The sequence below is a fragment of the Dermochelys coriacea genome, chromosome 6 (genome assembly GCF_009764565.3).
Source record: "Dermochelys coriacea isolate rDerCor1 chromosome 6, rDerCor1.pri.v4, whole genome shotgun sequence".
Taxonomy (NCBI): Eukaryota; Metazoa; Chordata; order Testudines; family Dermochelyidae; genus Dermochelys; species Dermochelys coriacea.
The window spans coordinates 55583987-55601059 of record NC_050073.1 but is presented as its reverse complement, the minus strand read 5'-3'; the positions used below and the strand labels follow the sequence as shown (position 1 = coordinate 55601059).

The 17073-nt window shown below is 50.0% G+C and overlaps 1 protein-coding gene across 2 annotated transcripts; it reads left to right on the top strand.

Moving 5' to 3' along the window:
- Positions 1-2149: 2149 nt before the first annotated feature.
- ARFGAP2 (ADP ribosylation factor GTPase activating protein 2) lies at positions 2150-17073 on the top strand. Of its 2 annotated transcripts, XM_043515778.1 has the most exons (17): positions 2150-2281; positions 2851-2969; positions 4733-4805; positions 5386-5517; positions 5602-5682; positions 6566-6668; positions 7408-7464; positions 8170-8214; positions 9004-9056; positions 9578-9714; positions 10360-10491; positions 11022-11150; positions 11237-11368; positions 13324-13450; positions 13607-13700; positions 13878-13996; positions 14566-17073. In XM_043515778.1, exons 1-17 carry the CDS (start codon positions 2210-2212, stop codon positions 14584-14586), a joined length of 1626 nt encoding a protein of 541 aa, XP_043371713.1. In that variant the 5' UTR covers positions 2150-2209; the 3' UTR covers positions 14587-17073. The 2 variants fall into 2 exon arrangements, with proteins under 2 accessions (XP_043371713.1, XP_038261348.1); XM_038405420.2 differs by lacking the exon at positions 8170-8214.

Sequence of the window (17073 nt, the reverse complement as noted above, 5' to 3'; positions counted from 1 at the left end):
AGTTGCAAAATGCCTATTATGTGTGGGCTGCAGGGATAAAGAGTCAAGGGCAGTAGCTCCCTTCTGTGCCATCCCTTCTATCTACCTTAAATAACCTCATTATTATAATCTGATCTCTAAACAAAGACCACCTGTGGAACGAAGGAGTCAGTAGGAGTAATGGAACAGAGAGCATCCCCCTCCATCCACTATCATTGATGAATGGCCATGGCAAGAAGGAGAAGGGACACACTGTAATAGTGTGAGGTCAGCCCTCTTGTGCCAGAATAAAAAACAGTCCGAGAAGAAACTCAACAAGATGACATTCTTACTAATGCAGAGATCTGTGAAATGGTTCTCATGTGCTGAGGATGGAAGACTGGTTGGTGCTTCATAAAAAAAGGGAATAAACAACAGTGTCTCAAGCTGCGAGGAGAGTACTGCAAGAAGCTGTTAGGTTTGATCTGGAGCAGATAAGTCCAATCACAGACCTACACTGGGAGACAGATAATGGTGAGCACAGCCTAGGGGAGGGAATGGATGGAAGGCCAGGTCTGAATTTGCAGTGAGGTATGAGGCTACATATTCAGAGACATCTTTCTCATCATACTTTGTCCTTCTGTAGCCTCATTCAACTGAGGAGCTTCACACGCTTCCTCTGTAGCCCCAGTACAGAGGGAAGTATCACTTTTCCTGTGTTACGTACAGGGAAACCATGCCTCACAGACTTTGCTCAAGGTCCCACAGAAGTCAGCAGCAGGATCTGCAACAGAAGCCAGAAATCCTATCCTTTAATCACACAATCCATCTTTTCTTCATGCCATGACATTGCTCAGGGAGGAAACAGTCACGCTACATATGGCTTTGGTGCCAGGGCAGGCAGAATAAGCGATACAGTCTCTTACTCTAAAACTGGACAACATCCTGGAAGACTATGGAGGCTGCAGGGAACACTCCTGCCCTTGTGCAAGAGGGCAGATTTGTTGGGGACCTACTAAGGCTTTGCCATTTCTGACTTAGTTTACAAATACTAAGGAGAGATGCTGTAGCCACATGCTGCAATCATCAGCAGGATTGAACGTAAGACCATCAGCACCCAAAGCACAAACCCCTATCTTATGAGCTAAAGTAGAAACTCTGTTAACTGGGGCAACCAGAAGACTTGAATTGGAGGGACCAGTCCCTGGAATAGCCATGATTTCATTGAAACTAAGGCTCACTGTGCCAGAGGCTGTCTGGGCAAGGGCTGTTGCTGTGAAGGGCTACATGCACATACAGCTCCTCTTTAAGATGGCTGGCTCTGTGATCACCACCAAGCCCTTCCCTGCCCACAGTCCACAGCACCTTAAAGGAGAACACAGACGGGATCACACCAGCCTTCAGCCGCTTCTGCCCTCCATAAAGCTCAAACTCATCCTGGGTGAAGTGCTGCGAGCAGAGGCAGGCTCCAGCACCTGGGATCCACAGCCTCCTGGAGCCAGGCTCGATGCGCTTCACAGCCAACATCCACCTCTTCCTCAGCTCATGGGCTTTGGGGAAGCTGCAGAGAGACAGGTGAACTTCTCAGTCCTGTTATGTTACCATGGGAATGGTAGACAGGCAGACATCATCCCGGTCCCCGCGCCCAGGCCCGCCCCGTGGCAGCCCCCGTCCATCCCGGTCCCCGCGCCCAGGCCCGCCCCGTGGCAGCCCCCGTCCATCCCGGTCCCCCCGCCCAGGCCCGCCCCGTGGCAGCCCCCGTCCATCCCGGTCCCCGCGCCCAGGCCCGCCCCGTGGCACCCGCCATCCTGCTGGTCATGGAGCCGTAGGTCCAACTAGCGCTAACCCTTCCCTCAGGAGAGCAAACCAGACCCCGCCCCCCGGATACTAGCCCCGCCCCCAGGGAGACCAGCCCCGGGAAGCCCCGCCCCCAGGGAGACCAGCCCCTTGCAGCAGCCGCAGGGCCCGATCCCGCGCTGACCTGTGGAAGGAGAGACCCCGGGCGCGGTTCTCCCGCGTGTCCCGGTTCGGACAGTTAATGGCGGAGCAGGCCTTGGGCATCGTCCGGCGGAGCCCCGGGGCGGGAGGGGGCTTGAAATCCGTATGTCGTCCTGACTACTCTGCCCCGGGTGTCATGGCGGCGGCGTAGACTGTGGTTGGCCCCGGCAGGGACCCGTCGTCAGTTCCGCCCCTGCGCGGATTGGACCCTGCGCGGAGCCGTCGCCCCGGTCTTTTCTGGGAAGGAGAGACCATGGCGGCGGAGCCGAGCAAGGCGGAGATTCAGACTCTGTTCAAGCGGCTGCGGGCGGCGCCGGCCAATAAGGTACCGGAGCGGGGCCGGGTCTTCCCGGTCGGGACTGGGCCCCCGAAGCCGCTTCCTGTCTCTTCTGCTTCCGGTGAAGCTGCGGGGGGGCCCGGCCCGGCCCCTGCCGGCTTGGGGGGCTGCCCCGGATTGTGCCCCCTGCCCGGCCTCGGGTGCCTGCGGCCTGGCAGCGAGACAGGCCCGTTCTCGCCTGGGCCGGCCGGCCGGCCCCGCTGCCAGAGCAGGGGCAGCTTCCCGGGCGGCGGCACGTCCGTGGCCAGGGAGCCAGCCGTGGTGCGGGGCGTTGATCTGCTGGACTTGCCCCAGCGGCCCGGGACGTCACAGCCGGGCCGGGGTGAGCGGGGGCTGGAAGCGGATGCGGGGAGCTGCCCAGCTCCAGCTCCAGCTCCAGGGGACGCTTATTATTTTAGCATTTAATCTGCTAGCTCTGCTGTTGCTGCTTTCGTGTGGAAACGGGGATACAGCCCCACCCAGCTCACACCTCCCTGTTGCTCCTCAAGCTGATGGTAGGATCATCTCTCAGATCCTCTCTGACCTCCTTACTCTTCCTCGCTCTGATTTCCCTCTAGGCCTGCTTTGACTGTGGTGCTAAGAATCCAAGCTGGGCCAGTATTTCCTATGGCGTATTTCTGTGCATTGACTGCTCTGGAGTGCACAGATCACTGGGAGTGCACCTAAGCTTCATCAGGTTTGTCTGTTTAGCACAAGAGTTGAAATGGGGGGATGCATTGTGGGGAATGGAGAGATGTTTTGATCTGCAGATCAAGCATTCACTCACAACATTTGCTTACCTTGTCATTATTGGAATTAGCTGAGGTTTGATTATCAGGGGGACTTCTGTCAAGCAGGAGGCACTTTCTTCTCAAAAGCGCACAGTTATTTGTATAGCTTGCTGAATGTGTAACACTTTGAACTTGGCTCTCAGCTCTTTTAACATATGAAGAAACTCAGTGAAATAGTCCTCAGACCACCAGTGTGTTACGTGCATTACCTTCAAGGGAAGAGCATCTGGATTATTCTGTGTAAGAGCTGGAATACTAGCGAAGAATTTCACCCTTTTCAGTAATATCAGTAAGTGGGAAAATGAAGGATGAAATTAGAACTAAGATGATAAATGCCCGACCGAAATGGATAGACATAAGTGGTGTAGTTTGTGACAGGGAAGATACCAGTAAGATTAAAAGAAAAAGTCTAAAAAAAAAAAATGGTGGGCTGTCCAGTTTTAATGTATAGTGCTCATTGTGGAGCAACAAAGAAGAGAAATGAACAAATGATTGCTTCCACAGAAAAGTAATTGTTGAGAATGATGAGTGGTGTAAGGATGAAAGGCCATGTCAGGAATATGTGCGTGAGAGACTTACTCAAAGTGAGACACACAAACAAAAGAATGAGGGAATTCAGACTCAGATGGTTTGGTCCTGTAAAGTGCGGTCTTGACAACTATGTGGGTAAAGAGTCCAGCAAATTAAGGCCAGCCCAAAGAGTGGAGGGATGTCATAAAGGAAGAAGATGTATTAGCATGTGGTGTGATAGAGGCTGAGACAGTGGACACAGCTCCCAGGGCATCTTGGAGTGAGAGCGCTCATAGCACAGATCCCATTTGATGGCATTAGCACAAGGAAGAAGAAGAATAAGAGGTGGTGATGTATTGGGCCTATTCAGGCCAACCCCAGCAAGGTAGGTCATCACTGAACATTATCTGGTGTTTTGTTCATGTCTCAAATGATAGGACTCCCACCTTTCCATTGCAGAGATTGTTCCTCAGCCTCACAAGTCATGCTATCTTGGTGTTTCTCATGGTATTTAATAAGCTCCTTAGGATAGGGACTGTCTTTTTGTTGGGTCTGTACAGTGCCTAGTGCAATGGGGTCCTGGTCTATAATTGGGGTCTCTAGGCATGATTGTAATAGAAATGACTATTTATTTGTCCAAAATTTCCCAAATTTTCCTGTTACTCTCTTTGCTGTTTACAAGCTTTGGATGTTTACAAACTGGTCTCTTCTTAAGTCATGTCTTAACTAGAGTAGACAGATTTACCTCTTCATCTTTATCATAACTCAGACCCTCAGCCCTTGGATCACTGTATTGCTCTTTTCTGATCTGCATCCCTTTTTGTCTTTTTGGCCCTTGGATGCCAGAACAGAAGGTAATATTTCAGGTGCACATGCACCAGAGCCATGGAAGAAAGCTGTTCCCTCCCTGCTCACTGATATGAAGCCTCTGCAACCTTTTTTGGTTTGTTATAGTGAGTGACCCTCCTGTTAAACTTCCCATCTGCTGTCTCCCTAAGAATTTCTACTTTCCAGGATTCTCTCTCCATTTAATATCTGTTTCAGCATGTGTTCCCCCAGATGTGTATTAGAGTCACTTTCAGAGCAGGCAGGCTAATAACATGCTTCTGAATCCAGGACACCTACATCTTCTTGATCTAGCTGATTTGTTTTTGTGCAGGTCTACAGAGCTGGATTCAAACTGGAGCTGGTTCCAGCTGAGGTGTATGCAAGTGGGCAGCAATGCCAATGCGGTGAGGAACCTCTATAGGCATTTTGTTTGATTTCCATTTCAGTTGTAGGCATTCTCTGCTTCCTGTGTGCCCAGCTCCTCCTGACATGGCTTTCTTGGTGCCTGGATACCATTTCCTCCTCCTCCCCACCCCCCTTCTCTCTACCTGCAGGACAAGAGAGGCACTTTCATTTTCTATCTCCAGTTAAGGGGTCAGAATAGTGACCTTGGTGGAGAGATTAGAGACTCCTGATATATAGGTTTGTCATTTTCCTAGATCTCCCTTACATGAGATCTGAAGGATTTTTTTTAAAGATAAGGGAGTTCTGCTCAGGAAGAGCCTAGAAGCCCTTGCCCCATGCTGGATTCAGAAGCATTCCTCCCTGGGAAGGGCTGGTAATGGGTTCTTGAATCTCTGGATCCTGGAAGAGCAGGCGGAGTTGAACAGTAGCTGATATATTCCTGGGATAAAGCACTTTACTCCTCATTCTCTGGGAAGTTCCCTCCTCCTGTTACTGCTGCTCTCAATTTGGTTACTGATGTCTGATGCTTGTGGGACTTTGACTTGACTGTCTGTAGACTTATTATCCGCTTTTCCTCAGACTGCCTTCTTCCACCAACATGGCTGCACAACCACAGATGCCAATGCCAAGTATAATTGCCGAGCTGCCCAGATTTACAGGGAGAAGATCCGGCAGCTGGCGAGTGCTGCCATGGCCAAGTATGGCACCAGTGTAAGTGCTGACCAACCTGTACCACAGTGGGAAAGAAGCATAATGCTGATTGCTGAGTCACATGTGATGTCTTCTTCCTTTCAGCTCCTGATAGATGGACTGAGTGGAACCCCAGGCCATTCCCCTGAAAAGAATGATGCTGACTTCTTCATGGAGCACACACAGGTGAGACAAACCAGCTAGATGTGGCTCTCCTTGTTGAAAGCTGCTTTGTCAACTTTCCAGGAGCTTGCTTTCACACCTTGTTTACATGAAAAAGGCTGATTGCAACTGATCTTGCTGGTAATATAGAGCTGCAGCCTGTGAAGACTACAGTTCCCAGCCAATAGCATGGTTCAGGAGTGGAGTATTGCAGACTGGAACCTCTGCCTGCTGCCACCCTGCCTTGTAGGTGAAGGACAGCTCTGAGCACCACTGGGGAACTCTGTCAGCTCCTTTTAGCCTATAGGTCTTGTTTTGGCTACCCCTTTACTACATAGACTCTCTTTTTTTTTTTTTTCCCCCCCGACTGTTATGCCAAGGAGAGGTAGCCAGCAGGAGCTTGTGTACAAATCATCCCTGCTTTTTAGAGGCCCAGATCTGTTAGATTTGGGCCACTGCTCATACGGTTCTCGTGAGTGGAGTAAAATGGGAACAGACCTGAGGGAATGTAGGATAGCAAGGATAGAGTCTTAACCCCCACCTGGCTCCCTGGGGGAGGGTAGATCTCCTCAAATATGGACAGTCCTTCATCTCAGTCTAAATTGTGATGGCATCGCATTTATCTACCTCTTGAATGAGACTGTCCCTCTTGTCTCCCTACCCCACTGCATCCAGCTCAGCTCCATTCTCCCTCCACTGATGATTTCTTGGAACTCCTGAGGGAATGCTGACTGGCCCCTAACGTCATCAGTGTCTCTGGAGAAGCTATGATATGTGCGGTTTGGGTACATGTTATCCTCTTTCGATCTATAACTGGGTGGAGTCACTATTCACCTGGGGTGGGATTGGTATCTGTACTGGGTCATTTATCCCTTGAGACTCATTGCAGCATGTTTTAACTGTTAAGCTTTCCAGTACCTGGGATGTGGCAGAGGCTAGTCAGAATCCAGCATTATCCTCACTGGAGTCTGAGAGAGCAGCAAAGCCATTGGAAACCAACGAGATGCCACGTGAGTTCACTGCTGAACAGCTTCTCTTCCAGCAAAGAATCTCACTGGGCTGGGGTTGGAAAGGCTCAGATTTTCCCTTGCTCCCTGCGTGGGCAATGAGTGGAGGTTCCATGCAACATGGTGTTGGAGTTCCGGTGAAATGGATGTGTCTGGGAAACCCATTCTGCTCCCAGATCAGAGATATTGTGCAGTTCTTTGCTCTCCTTGCAGCATGTGCATGGAAATGGGATCTTTATGACTCAGGGTTTGCCTGATCTGTTTTCTTGGTGTTCATCTGCAGCCCTTATAATCCTTTCTGCTACAGCTTTCTGCACTGTCCCTTGCAACATATGGGGTCTGCATATGGGGTGCATGGAGCAGGGGCAGGTGAACATAGAGTTACAGAGATTCTGTTTCCAGGTAGATGTTGCAGGGAGGGAAGGGAGCCACAGAGAATCAGGGATGTGGAAGAAGAGCTGCTCCTTGAAAGAGCTTCCAGCATCTCCCTGTAAGCTGGTGCTCAATGGTTTCTTGACTCACTTAATGAAGAAATTTTTAGAAGGAGTAACTTGCTGAATGAAGACTGTCAGCTGCTGTGAAGAGTCATCTGCGCTCTGCGGATGTTGTAGCTTTCTGAGAAACATCTGGAATGCATCTGTTAGGGATTGGGGCACTGAGAGCCCCCTGTCAGGCAGGAGAGGCTGTAAATCTGTAAACTTCTTTCCTCACTGTAGTCTGACTGCTCGTCTTGTCTCCATAGAGTCCAACCAAGGCCCATCTATTGACTTGTTGAGTACGTCTCCTAAAGCTCCTCTGGGTAAGTGAGAGAGCCTTCTGGTTTCTCCTACATTAGTGCCTCTCCTCTCCCTATTATCCTGTCCCTGGGAATGAGTCATTCTTGTTTGGCTCTAGCTGGCTCTGGGCCTGGCACAGTAGCTGTCTGTGCAGGTTTTCGCTAGTGAGATCAGTAGAGCTGGAACTGGCTTGAGCCCATTCTTAGTTCTGTAATAGGAATTTATCCTCCTGCGGAGTCTGCCCTCAGGGATCTGTTGTTGGCTTTCCAATCACATTGTGCTCTTGGCTCTCGTTAGGTTACCCACAGGCCCAGGCTCTGCAGCCATTGATTCCACTCTGTGTACTGGAGACTTCCTGCCTCGTTCACCCTCCTCACCCAAACTTAAATGTGCATCTCATTCCCAACAGCTTGCTCCCATTCTAGGGTTTAGCACAGGTGACTAGAGCTTGACTGCCCAAGGGCCATTCTAGTAGTTTTCTAGGAACCCAATGACCGCATATAACTGGCATACAATCAGCTCGCTTCAGCCTCTCTTCAGTATGGAGGTGTGGCCAACAGGAACAGCAGGTCCCACGATGCTGTCCTTCTGGCTCTGTAGTGTGTGGCTGGAACCTGCGTCTCCCTGTTAGGAAGTGTGTGTGCTCCTGACCTGCACTGTGCTCAGGCCTGATGTAAACCTTAGTCCAAGAGTAAACCTTTCCCTCCCCATGTTTTTCTCTCCCTCGGACGCATCCATGTGTCTGTCTGCACAAGGGTCTGCTCCTGCCAGAGGTAACTGGCTAACAAATAGCCTGCACTGGCTGCTTGTGGCACCTCTGCCTGCCCTCTTCTGTGATTCTGCCTTCAGCCCTAATGTTGGTTTCCTGGGCAGCAGAGTACATCCAAACTTCTGCCCCAAAGTGGCAGATTCCAGGTGGAAGGAAGGGTGTGAGGGAAGCTGCTGGCTGCCTCTGTGCCCCATTGGGCTTTGGATCCATCCTTCAGTGTGGGGTCTTCACAACCAGCCTCCCGGGCACAGTGGTTCAGTGACCCTTCCAGATGTCTCCCTGCAACTGGGGCATAGCTATGCTGCCGGCTGCTTGGACTCTTCTGGCTTTCTGGATGACTCTCCCTAGAGGCATCTGTGGTGGGCACCAACCGCTCTTTCCCCACCTCTCCCTGGTGCTGCCTTTCCTTTCTGAGACACTGCTGGAGCTCTCCCAACGGACAGATCGAGTCTTTGTCCATTGACCCCACCTTCACCACCAAATAGAGGACACTAGCTGCATGACATGTCACTTATTGGTGCAGCCAGAACTTCCCTCAGAGTGACATCCTCCCATCCAGGCCCACAACCTGTGTGCCTGGAGCTTCTCATTCTTCATGGTGGTCTCACTGCTTCATTCTTGGCCGGGTGAAGTCACCTGGGCTGTGCTGTGAAACTGCATGATGTGTCCTGGACTTTGTTGTGGCTGGGCTGTGGATTTTTGTGTGTGGGCTGTTGCCTGGGCTGTTATGAACTAACCCCAGCTTGTTGAATGCTTTCACTCCTGTTCGCTTACTCCTTCCTTCCTGTTCCAGAACTAAAATCTTCCCTCATTGGAAAGAAGAAGCCAGGCACTGCCAAGAAGGGGGTATGTCGGAGCTCCTGTTACAGGGGGCTCTCCCTTGCACCTTATGCATCCCTGCTTTCCTTCCCCTGGTCACGGCTCGTTCCCTGGCACCTCACGTTGCTACCCTTATTGAGGCTGCCTCGGAACCTGGCCCTCCTTCTGAGGTGTCTGATGCCTGCTCATGAAACCTTTGCTTTCTTCCTGATTTAGCCAATTGATGAGGCTCTGCTCTACTGGTTCTTTCTCCCCCCGCACACTCCATGCCTTGCTAAGTTGAAGGCAGTGAAACTATCACGCCTTGCGGTATTGTGAGTACTACGGGTGGGCCCAGAATGCACCTGGCTAATCCCATACTGCATTGCACAAGCAGTTCAGTTCACTCTCTGTGGGTGCTTTCTGAAACATCAGTCACTTGCTGCTATGTGGTGTGGGGCACTGAACCAGAAAAGCTGAAGGCCTGATGTGCTGGGTATTTCTGATGGGCCCTGAACTCCCCTGGGCATCTTAAGGAGAAATTCTCACTCTGGGTCTGTTTTATCCAGCTGGGTGCAAAAAAGGGGCTTGGAGCCCAGAAAGTGAGCAGCCAGAGCTTCAGTGAGATAGAGCGACAAGCCCAGGTGGCTGAGAAGCTGAGGGAGCAGCAGTTGGTGGAGTCGAGGAAACAAGCTGAGGAGTCCATGTGAGTGTCAAGCACTGGGGAAGCCACAGTCGTGGACTGAAACTTGCTCGCCAGGGCAATGAAATTGGCATGAGGCTGATGTTCTCTACCCTGAGAACTCTTAGCCTGTAGGTGCTGAACAAGCAGCAAAGTAGCTCTCTGGGCAGGAGCAGAAGGTAATCTGAAGTAGGAGGTGTCCCTCCAGCAAGGCAGAAGCAGCATTGCTGTGACTGTTTGATTCAGTGTCTCTGAAAGGGGTTTGGGTGGGTAGATGTGGCAGTTCCCTGTTGCTCCATAGATTCTGGCTCTGTTCCACTAATGCCATTTTTGGGCCTGATCCAAAGACTGGACTGGGATCAGGACCTGCTGTTCATGCTCAGAGATTTTTGTACACTAATTAAAAATGTCTCTTATAAGAAAGTGAACACAATATGAAATCCTAGTGTAGATCAAGCTATATCGAGAAAACTACAGCATGCCCTTTCTATGCTAGGATTTTACAATGTGATTGCTTTGTTTTTGCATACACCTACCTTTCCTAGTGTAGATGTGACCAGAGTGATTTTTTATTTTTATTTTTTTTCCCACCCCCCTCCACCCCACCGTTCCACAGAATTCACCTTGGGGGAGAGGTGACCTTGTATCCACTACTGTTGTTTCCTTTAGAGTCACTTCAATGCGACTGGCCTATCAGGAGTTGCAGATCGATCGGAAAAAGGAGGAAAAGAAACTTCAGAACCTGGAAGGGAAGAAACGCGAACAAGCTGAGAGACTGGGAATGGGATTGGTGTCCAGAAGGTATTTATTTTGGGGATGCTTGGGGTGGTACTTTGCTGCAGGAAAGACTATCTAGGGGTGCTTTGCTCTGGCTTAGATTAGTGCGGGAGCCTGCTTCCATCTTAACAGATAAGTGTTTGAATTGTGATTCAGAATGCCTGTGTGGTGAGCCATGTCTGGAACCACTCCCATCCCTGGTGAGGATGAGGCAGGCCCTGCATTCTACTCAAAGCCTGGCCTCCCATAGGTCTCTGACCCCCTGGGCATTATTGGTGGCATTTGCTATCCTGCAGTATCGTTGGGTTATGGAGAGATGAAAGAACACTTGGTATCTCAGTCCAGTAGACTCCTGGGTGGAGTTGAATTAGTCCAGTTGCATCATGAGATGGTGCTGGAGCCAGGCTCTGCTGGCTCATGATTCTTAGCACCCTCATCTTCTCAGGGTTGGCCAGTTCTAGTTGATGCAGGATGCTGTAGGGTTGGGTGGATACTGCCACCCCCTGGTTGGGGGTCCCTGAAGCCCAAGCCTTGACTCCCTTCCTTGTTGTTAGTTCTGTCTCTCACTCCGTGCTGTCTGAGATGCAAGTGATTGAGCAGGAGACACCAGTGGCTGCAAAATCCTCTCGCTCCCAGTTGGACTTGTTTGAAGATGCCGGAGGCTTCACATCTGGACCCCCCAAGTAAGGCTGAATCTCATTGTGGTTTTTAGCTTAGCCCTGGCTTTCCTGTGGCTGACCTAGCTGAGTCCCTTGTGTTTGGTCCCTAGGTACAAAGATAATCCCTTCTCACTGGGAGATGCCTTTGGCTCGCGATGGGAAACAGATTCCTCCTGGGGTGTTGACAAAGGGGAGGAGGAGGCCGCAGTGACCATCTCCAGCATCCGGCCCATTGGAGAGAGGTAAAGGGCACCACTTTGCTGCTCCCGGAGCTCAGACTCTGGATCCAAGGGGTGGGCCTTGCAGTGAGGTGGAACTAGGCTGGTGTCCGAGGGGAACCAGGCTAGCGACGGTGTCAGTGTCCAAACAGAGATGATTAAACCCCAGCCCCATAAGCCTCTCCCATGCCTTGCACTATGAGCAGGATCTATGGAAACCTCATCTCCATGGGTACAGCAACCAAAAACGAAATAGAGCCTTCAGTGTGTCACCCAGAGCAGTCCCCTGGGCTAGGTCACTAAGACAAGAAGTGCCCAGTATCTACACTGGCTCCTTAGTGAAAGGGACTCTGGCCTTTGACTCGCCTAACAGGGAAGTCCATGGCCTAGTGACACAATGGGAACTCTTGCACTGATCTCAAGGACCAAAAGAGTTTAAAGGTGTTTTATAAATTCCACTGTCCAACATTAGAACAGTGATGCTTAAGTTTGGGGGTTCTTTCTACAGAGGCCTTGGTTTTACTTGGTTCCTTGGCAAACACCCAAAAGCATTCCTTCCAGTGTTGATAGTTCAGGGATCAGATCCAAGAAATTATAACAAAAACATTTATAGTGAAACTGGAATTATGTGATTATGCAAAACAAACTTAATTAAATGTATTAAAATCTTTGGTTTTGGAGGCAAAATATCAGAGCCTCTTATTTTCAAAATAACCTTTTTGATGAAAAGGAAAGGGTTAATTGTACTCTATCTTGTGGTGTAAAGGATGTTTGCTTGTCTTGTTTCTAACAAACAGACACAAGGTGGAGGAAAAAGGGAATAGAAAAAGTGGGAGAAATACAGCTGCTGTGGATGTTTTTTTTGGAATACTGGATGACTGGTCAATTATGAATATGTTGTGTTAGGCTGACCACAGCACCTGTTGCTTGGACCCCAGTTTATGTTCTGGTCAGGGATGTCCCCTGGTTGGGTCTTGTTTCCTTAGACAGGGCAGGATTGTGGTCTTCTCATCTTGCTGTGCTGATGCAGTGTAGTTGATTTCAGGATTTGATGAAAAGCTGAGGGGGGGGAAATAGGAGGAAGGAAGGAGGGGGGGGCAGAAAGCAACACACAAGGAAGGCAGACAGCACAGGATCTTTCCAGCCTATGCAGTGCTGGCAATTAGGTATCCCCTCAGCCAGGGCTGAGAACTGGATGTCAGGATGTTATGATTTTCAGGACTCGCATGAAAAACAAAGTTCCTTTAACAGGAGCAAGGCTAAAAGAAAGTTTTTCAGTTTGGTCTGCTCCTTCTATCTGAGGGTCAAGGAAGATGAGATGAGACAAGCTCGGGATGTAAGGTGGGACAGGAGAGTGATTTGTTTATTTTCAAAGTCTCTCTCTCTCTAAGAACACCAAAAAAGGAGGCAAACTTGGTGGCATAGTTCTTTTTCCCAACACCCTCATTATTTTGTCCACCGATCAGGCCTAATGTCCACCATGCTGATTTTGGTTATTAACTTCTGGATCCACATCTTCTGTTTTTACCAATCATGGTTTCAACAGTCCTTGAACCGTATCAGCAAGCCCATTTTGTTTGCACTAATCCAATTGCTCTCTATGGTTCCCTTACGCTTGTTTAATAACATTGATTATTGAAAACAACTTGACCTATTTTCCATGATTAATTTTCAAACAGGCAAAAAGTTATGGGTTATTGTGACATTTATTTATGAACTTACACATACTTTTTATATTTGAGCTACAATTGGGGTAAATTTTTAGGGCTACTAATCACAAGAGAACCTATCATGACCACCAGTCAAACTCAGCTTTGCTAAACTGTCCTCCTGATGGGGGATCAGCAGTGGCTCATGCCTGTGGCTTTGTAGGTTTGCAATGTGGATGTCAGCAGAGCGGAGCTGATAAGCTGCGTTCCTTGCTGCTTCAGTGAGCACAAAGGTTTAGTGAGGTCTCTGTCCTGTCTCATCTCCCTCAGATCCACCAATAGGAGGGAGGCAGAGAGCAGGACATCTGCAGTGGAATCAAATGAAGCTCGGCAGAAGTTCGCTGGGGCCAAAGCCATCTCCTCAGATATGTTCTTTGGGCGGGAAGCAGATGCTGAGGTAAGTGCCACACTTATCCCCCGCACCTGCCTTTCCTGCTGTACTTGGGCTGGTACTTGTCCGCTGGCCTGACCCTCTCCAATCCTGTCTCGAGCCCTGGTTTCATCCCTTTCTGTTGTAGCTGAGTCTGAGTCTTCTGCTTTCTCCTTGTTGCAGTATGAAGCCAGGTCTCGATTGCAGCAGCTCTCTGGCAGCAGTGCCATCAGCTCCGCAGACCTCTTTGGGGAGGCTGAGAATGCGCACTCAGCAGGTTTGTTAGTACCTAGCTAAGGGAGGGGAGCGGGCAGACAATGGCAGACTCCTGGATCTAAGCCTAGAAGGGTCATGGCTGAGGGAGTTTCTATGGAGCTGAATAAGCAGGGCCTGCTGGGAGGGGGCTATTCTTGCCCTCAGACCCCAATCCATCCCTTTTGCTGGCTCTTGGCAGGTGGCGTGTCAATTGGGAATGTGCTGCCTGCAGCTGACATCACCCAGTTCAAGCAAGGAGTAAAATCTGTTGCTGGCAAGATGGCCGTTCTAGCCAACGGTGTGATGAACTCTCTCCAGGTGAGGCAGGGGTGTTCCTCACTGTGGCCAGAGGTGGGGATCTGAGCGTCCTACCTACTGGGCATGTTCAGATAAACAGCAGGGCAAACAAGTTGAATTTGGACCCTATGGATTTCAGCTTCCTAGCTCTTGCCTTATCTGCAGGAAGCTGCCTTCCCTTGTCCTCTGCTTGGGCTGTGCATATGCACAGTGGGTTTGCAGGGACCAGTTCCTGTGCAGGCATTTTCATGCTACAGTTAATGACAGCTGCCCTCCAGTAGCTGAGGCCATTCCATGCCACTGTAGTAATCTGTTTTGGGGCTGATTTCAGAGCACCTTCTTGCACTGGTAAAGAAGATCCTTTATTGCCCTAAAGTCTCCTTGCATCCCTGGGCAAAGTCTTCCAGGGTGGGACTGCTTTTTTCTGACCCGCCTTTTGGCCTGGCATCCCAAATGTTTGTGATTAGCTCTGTGCTGGTCTGCCTCTCAAGTCCCTAGGAATGTTAAGCATCTCTGGGTGTTCCTATCTGCATCTGTCTCCTCATAATGTGAGTGGTTGGGACAGTGACTCAGTGTGTTTCCTTCCTCAGGATCGCTATGGCTCGTATTGATGACCATGGGACTGCAGCTCAGACGAATGCCAGCGAGAGACACCAGTCTCACCTTGAGTTGCTTGGAGTTATGCTGCAGGATTCTGTTTGTTTGTCTGGGCCGGGGTGGGTGAGGTCATCAAAAACAGAAGGGCATGAGGAGTGCCCTTGCCCAACATCCTTTCCAAATAACTCTGGAGTCTCATCTCTATTAGAAACCAATATGCCCTCAAACCGAACCTTCAGCCACTAGGATGGGAGGCCTGGTCTCAGAAACCCCACTTTGCTCTGACCTGTGAGACAGGAGGTGCAGGTAACTCCAGCCCTCACTGGCCCATAGCTTGTTATCTGAACAAGTGACCCTGTCTAGGGAGTTCCCACTTGCCCCCTGTCATCAGGTCTACAAGGAAATGACCCCCCATGTGTCTTGCTCAGTGCTGCCATCCCTTCCCCATACACAGGCTAGAATGGCAGAGCTAATGTGCTGGGGGGGAAGCTCCATTCAGTCACCACATGGCTGGAGCAGTGGGAAATAGCAGTAAATGTTGTTGTGAAAATAACATTGGGTTTTCCTAGGACATGCAGGAATCTGTTTTGGTAGCATAGTAAGTGGGAGCATCTCCCTTCTGTAAATTAAGTCACACTTACTGTTTCTGTAAATCAGCATAGACAGAATAACCCCAGCAAAGCAAGAACTTAGTCTTGTTACATCAGGAGACCAAGCTTTAGCTAGGCCTGGACTTCAGAGGGAGCTGAGCATTGCAGCAGTATCTGCAGGCTAGGTATAGAAACCCAGGATGTCTTATTTCCCAGGCACACCTCTTGTTCAGCTTCTTCCAGCTAAGCTGGAGCTGTGACAGGTTACCGATTTTGGTTGGACATGTTCCTGGAGGTTTCATCACATGACGTTATCTTTAATTAAAGACTAATCTTTAATTCCTGGAGATTCCAGGACAATCTTGGAGGGTTGGCAACCCTAGGCTGTGTGTGCATGCTTTGTTTGAGAAACAGATCAGAGCCTCTTGTGGGGTGGGGTGGCATGGGATACAGAGAGGAATTGTATAATGTCTAGTGTCAAACCACCTTGCCTCCTGATGGTTCTCTACTCCTGACCAGGAAGTGTCAACAGTGTTAATACCTGCAGGCCTCCCCTAGAGGGGGCCCTGGAGGGCTGGGCTGAAGGCACTTAGTAATGGGAAAAGGGCTCAACACTTACAAATGAAAACTAAAATTCGGTGTGGAAATAGAGGTAGCGGCCATTTGTTCTACTAGCCCAACTTCCACTTGGAGCAATTCAGCCAGCATAGCTCAGCCCACGGCCAAGTCTCCCAGGTGTGCTGGGTCTCCCAGACTGGTTTGCACTAGTTTGCTTGAATTTCATGCTCCAGTGCCCTCTCTGGTTCCACTTGTTCTGTGCACATGGAGATGGAACAGCTCTTGGGAACAGCACAAGCTGGACCCTGCTCCTCCCAGCACAGTGGTTCTGGGCCTTTTCCTTTTTGAAGTCACTTTAGCTGAGTACACCCTCTGTGGGTAGAAAAGGCAAAGGGCGTTCCCCTTTCCTTTCCCTCCCATCAATGCTGCTTTGATGCCCAAGTAGCAGGGGCATGGCACCAGCCAGGAGCCTAATGCAGAGTATGCTGAGCCTCTGTGTGCAGCACACCTACCTGGAGTTTCCTTAAGTTGAGTTCCTTCATGCTGTACTACTGAGGGGCAGGATCTCTTCATTTTGTTGAATTCTCCCCTAATTTTAACAGGGGAATTAAATTGTGGTTCGATACACTTCTGGGTTGTTTTTTTCTGAGTACTTGTTGGCAGAGGAATAGCTATGGACAGTCCTCACCTGTGCAGACTCCCCTATGAGTCTGTCAACCTGTAAGGTGTAGCAGCAGCACAGTGGCTACAGGTTGGACCTAATTCCCTTGTAGGGGCAGTGACTGTTGCCCCCTTACATTTTAATGTGTGTTTGGTGCCTAGATCCTACGTAATGGGGAGATTTGCTGGAGTGGGGGAAGCTAGGGGGAAAGCTCTAGCCATCTGACTTAAAGGCCCAGCAGGGTCTTACCCACCCTCCTTTCTGTGGTTGTTCATTGTACAGTGCAGTCACACAACCTTAACGTGTACAGTTGCAGGATCTGAGCATCTGCCTGCCTTGCCTTCCTGCAGTTCTCCCCTATCCCCTGTGCACCTCCTCCAGATCATGCTCACTGGGCTCTGAAATATGCACTGATGCTTAGATTTTAACTGTTAAAATTGTCTTGGAGCAAAGCAGTGACAGCCTCTCCAGCTACCCTCTGTCTGAGGGAGAGGATTGCAAAGGCTGGTGCTATGGCCTGGTGCTCCTTCTGCTCTGAGATGGGAAGGGATTTCTCTTCTCTGGACTGTTCGTATTATTTAGGAGATAAGGGTATTAATGAGCTGTGTTTGTGGCTGGGCTCAGGGCTCAGCCATATGAGGGGGAGTGAAGTGGAACTCTTTCCCTCAACTAAATAAAATCAGACACCTGTA

Excerpts from the sequence above, each read along its gene's own strand:
- ARFGAP2 (XM_043515778.1), top strand. The coding sequence starts at position 2,210 with ATGGCGGCGGAGCCGAGCAAGGCGGAGATTCAGACTCTGTTCAAGCGG. Across the intron at positions 6,669-7,407 it reads GGAAACCAACGAGATGCCAC|AGTCCAACCAAGGCCCATCT; the intron begins GTGAGTTCACTG and ends TTGTCTCCATAG. Across the intron at positions 10,492-11,021 it reads ATGGGATTGGTGTCCAGAAG|TTCTGTCTCTCACTCCGTGC; the intron begins GTATTTATTTTG and ends CCTTGTTGTTAG.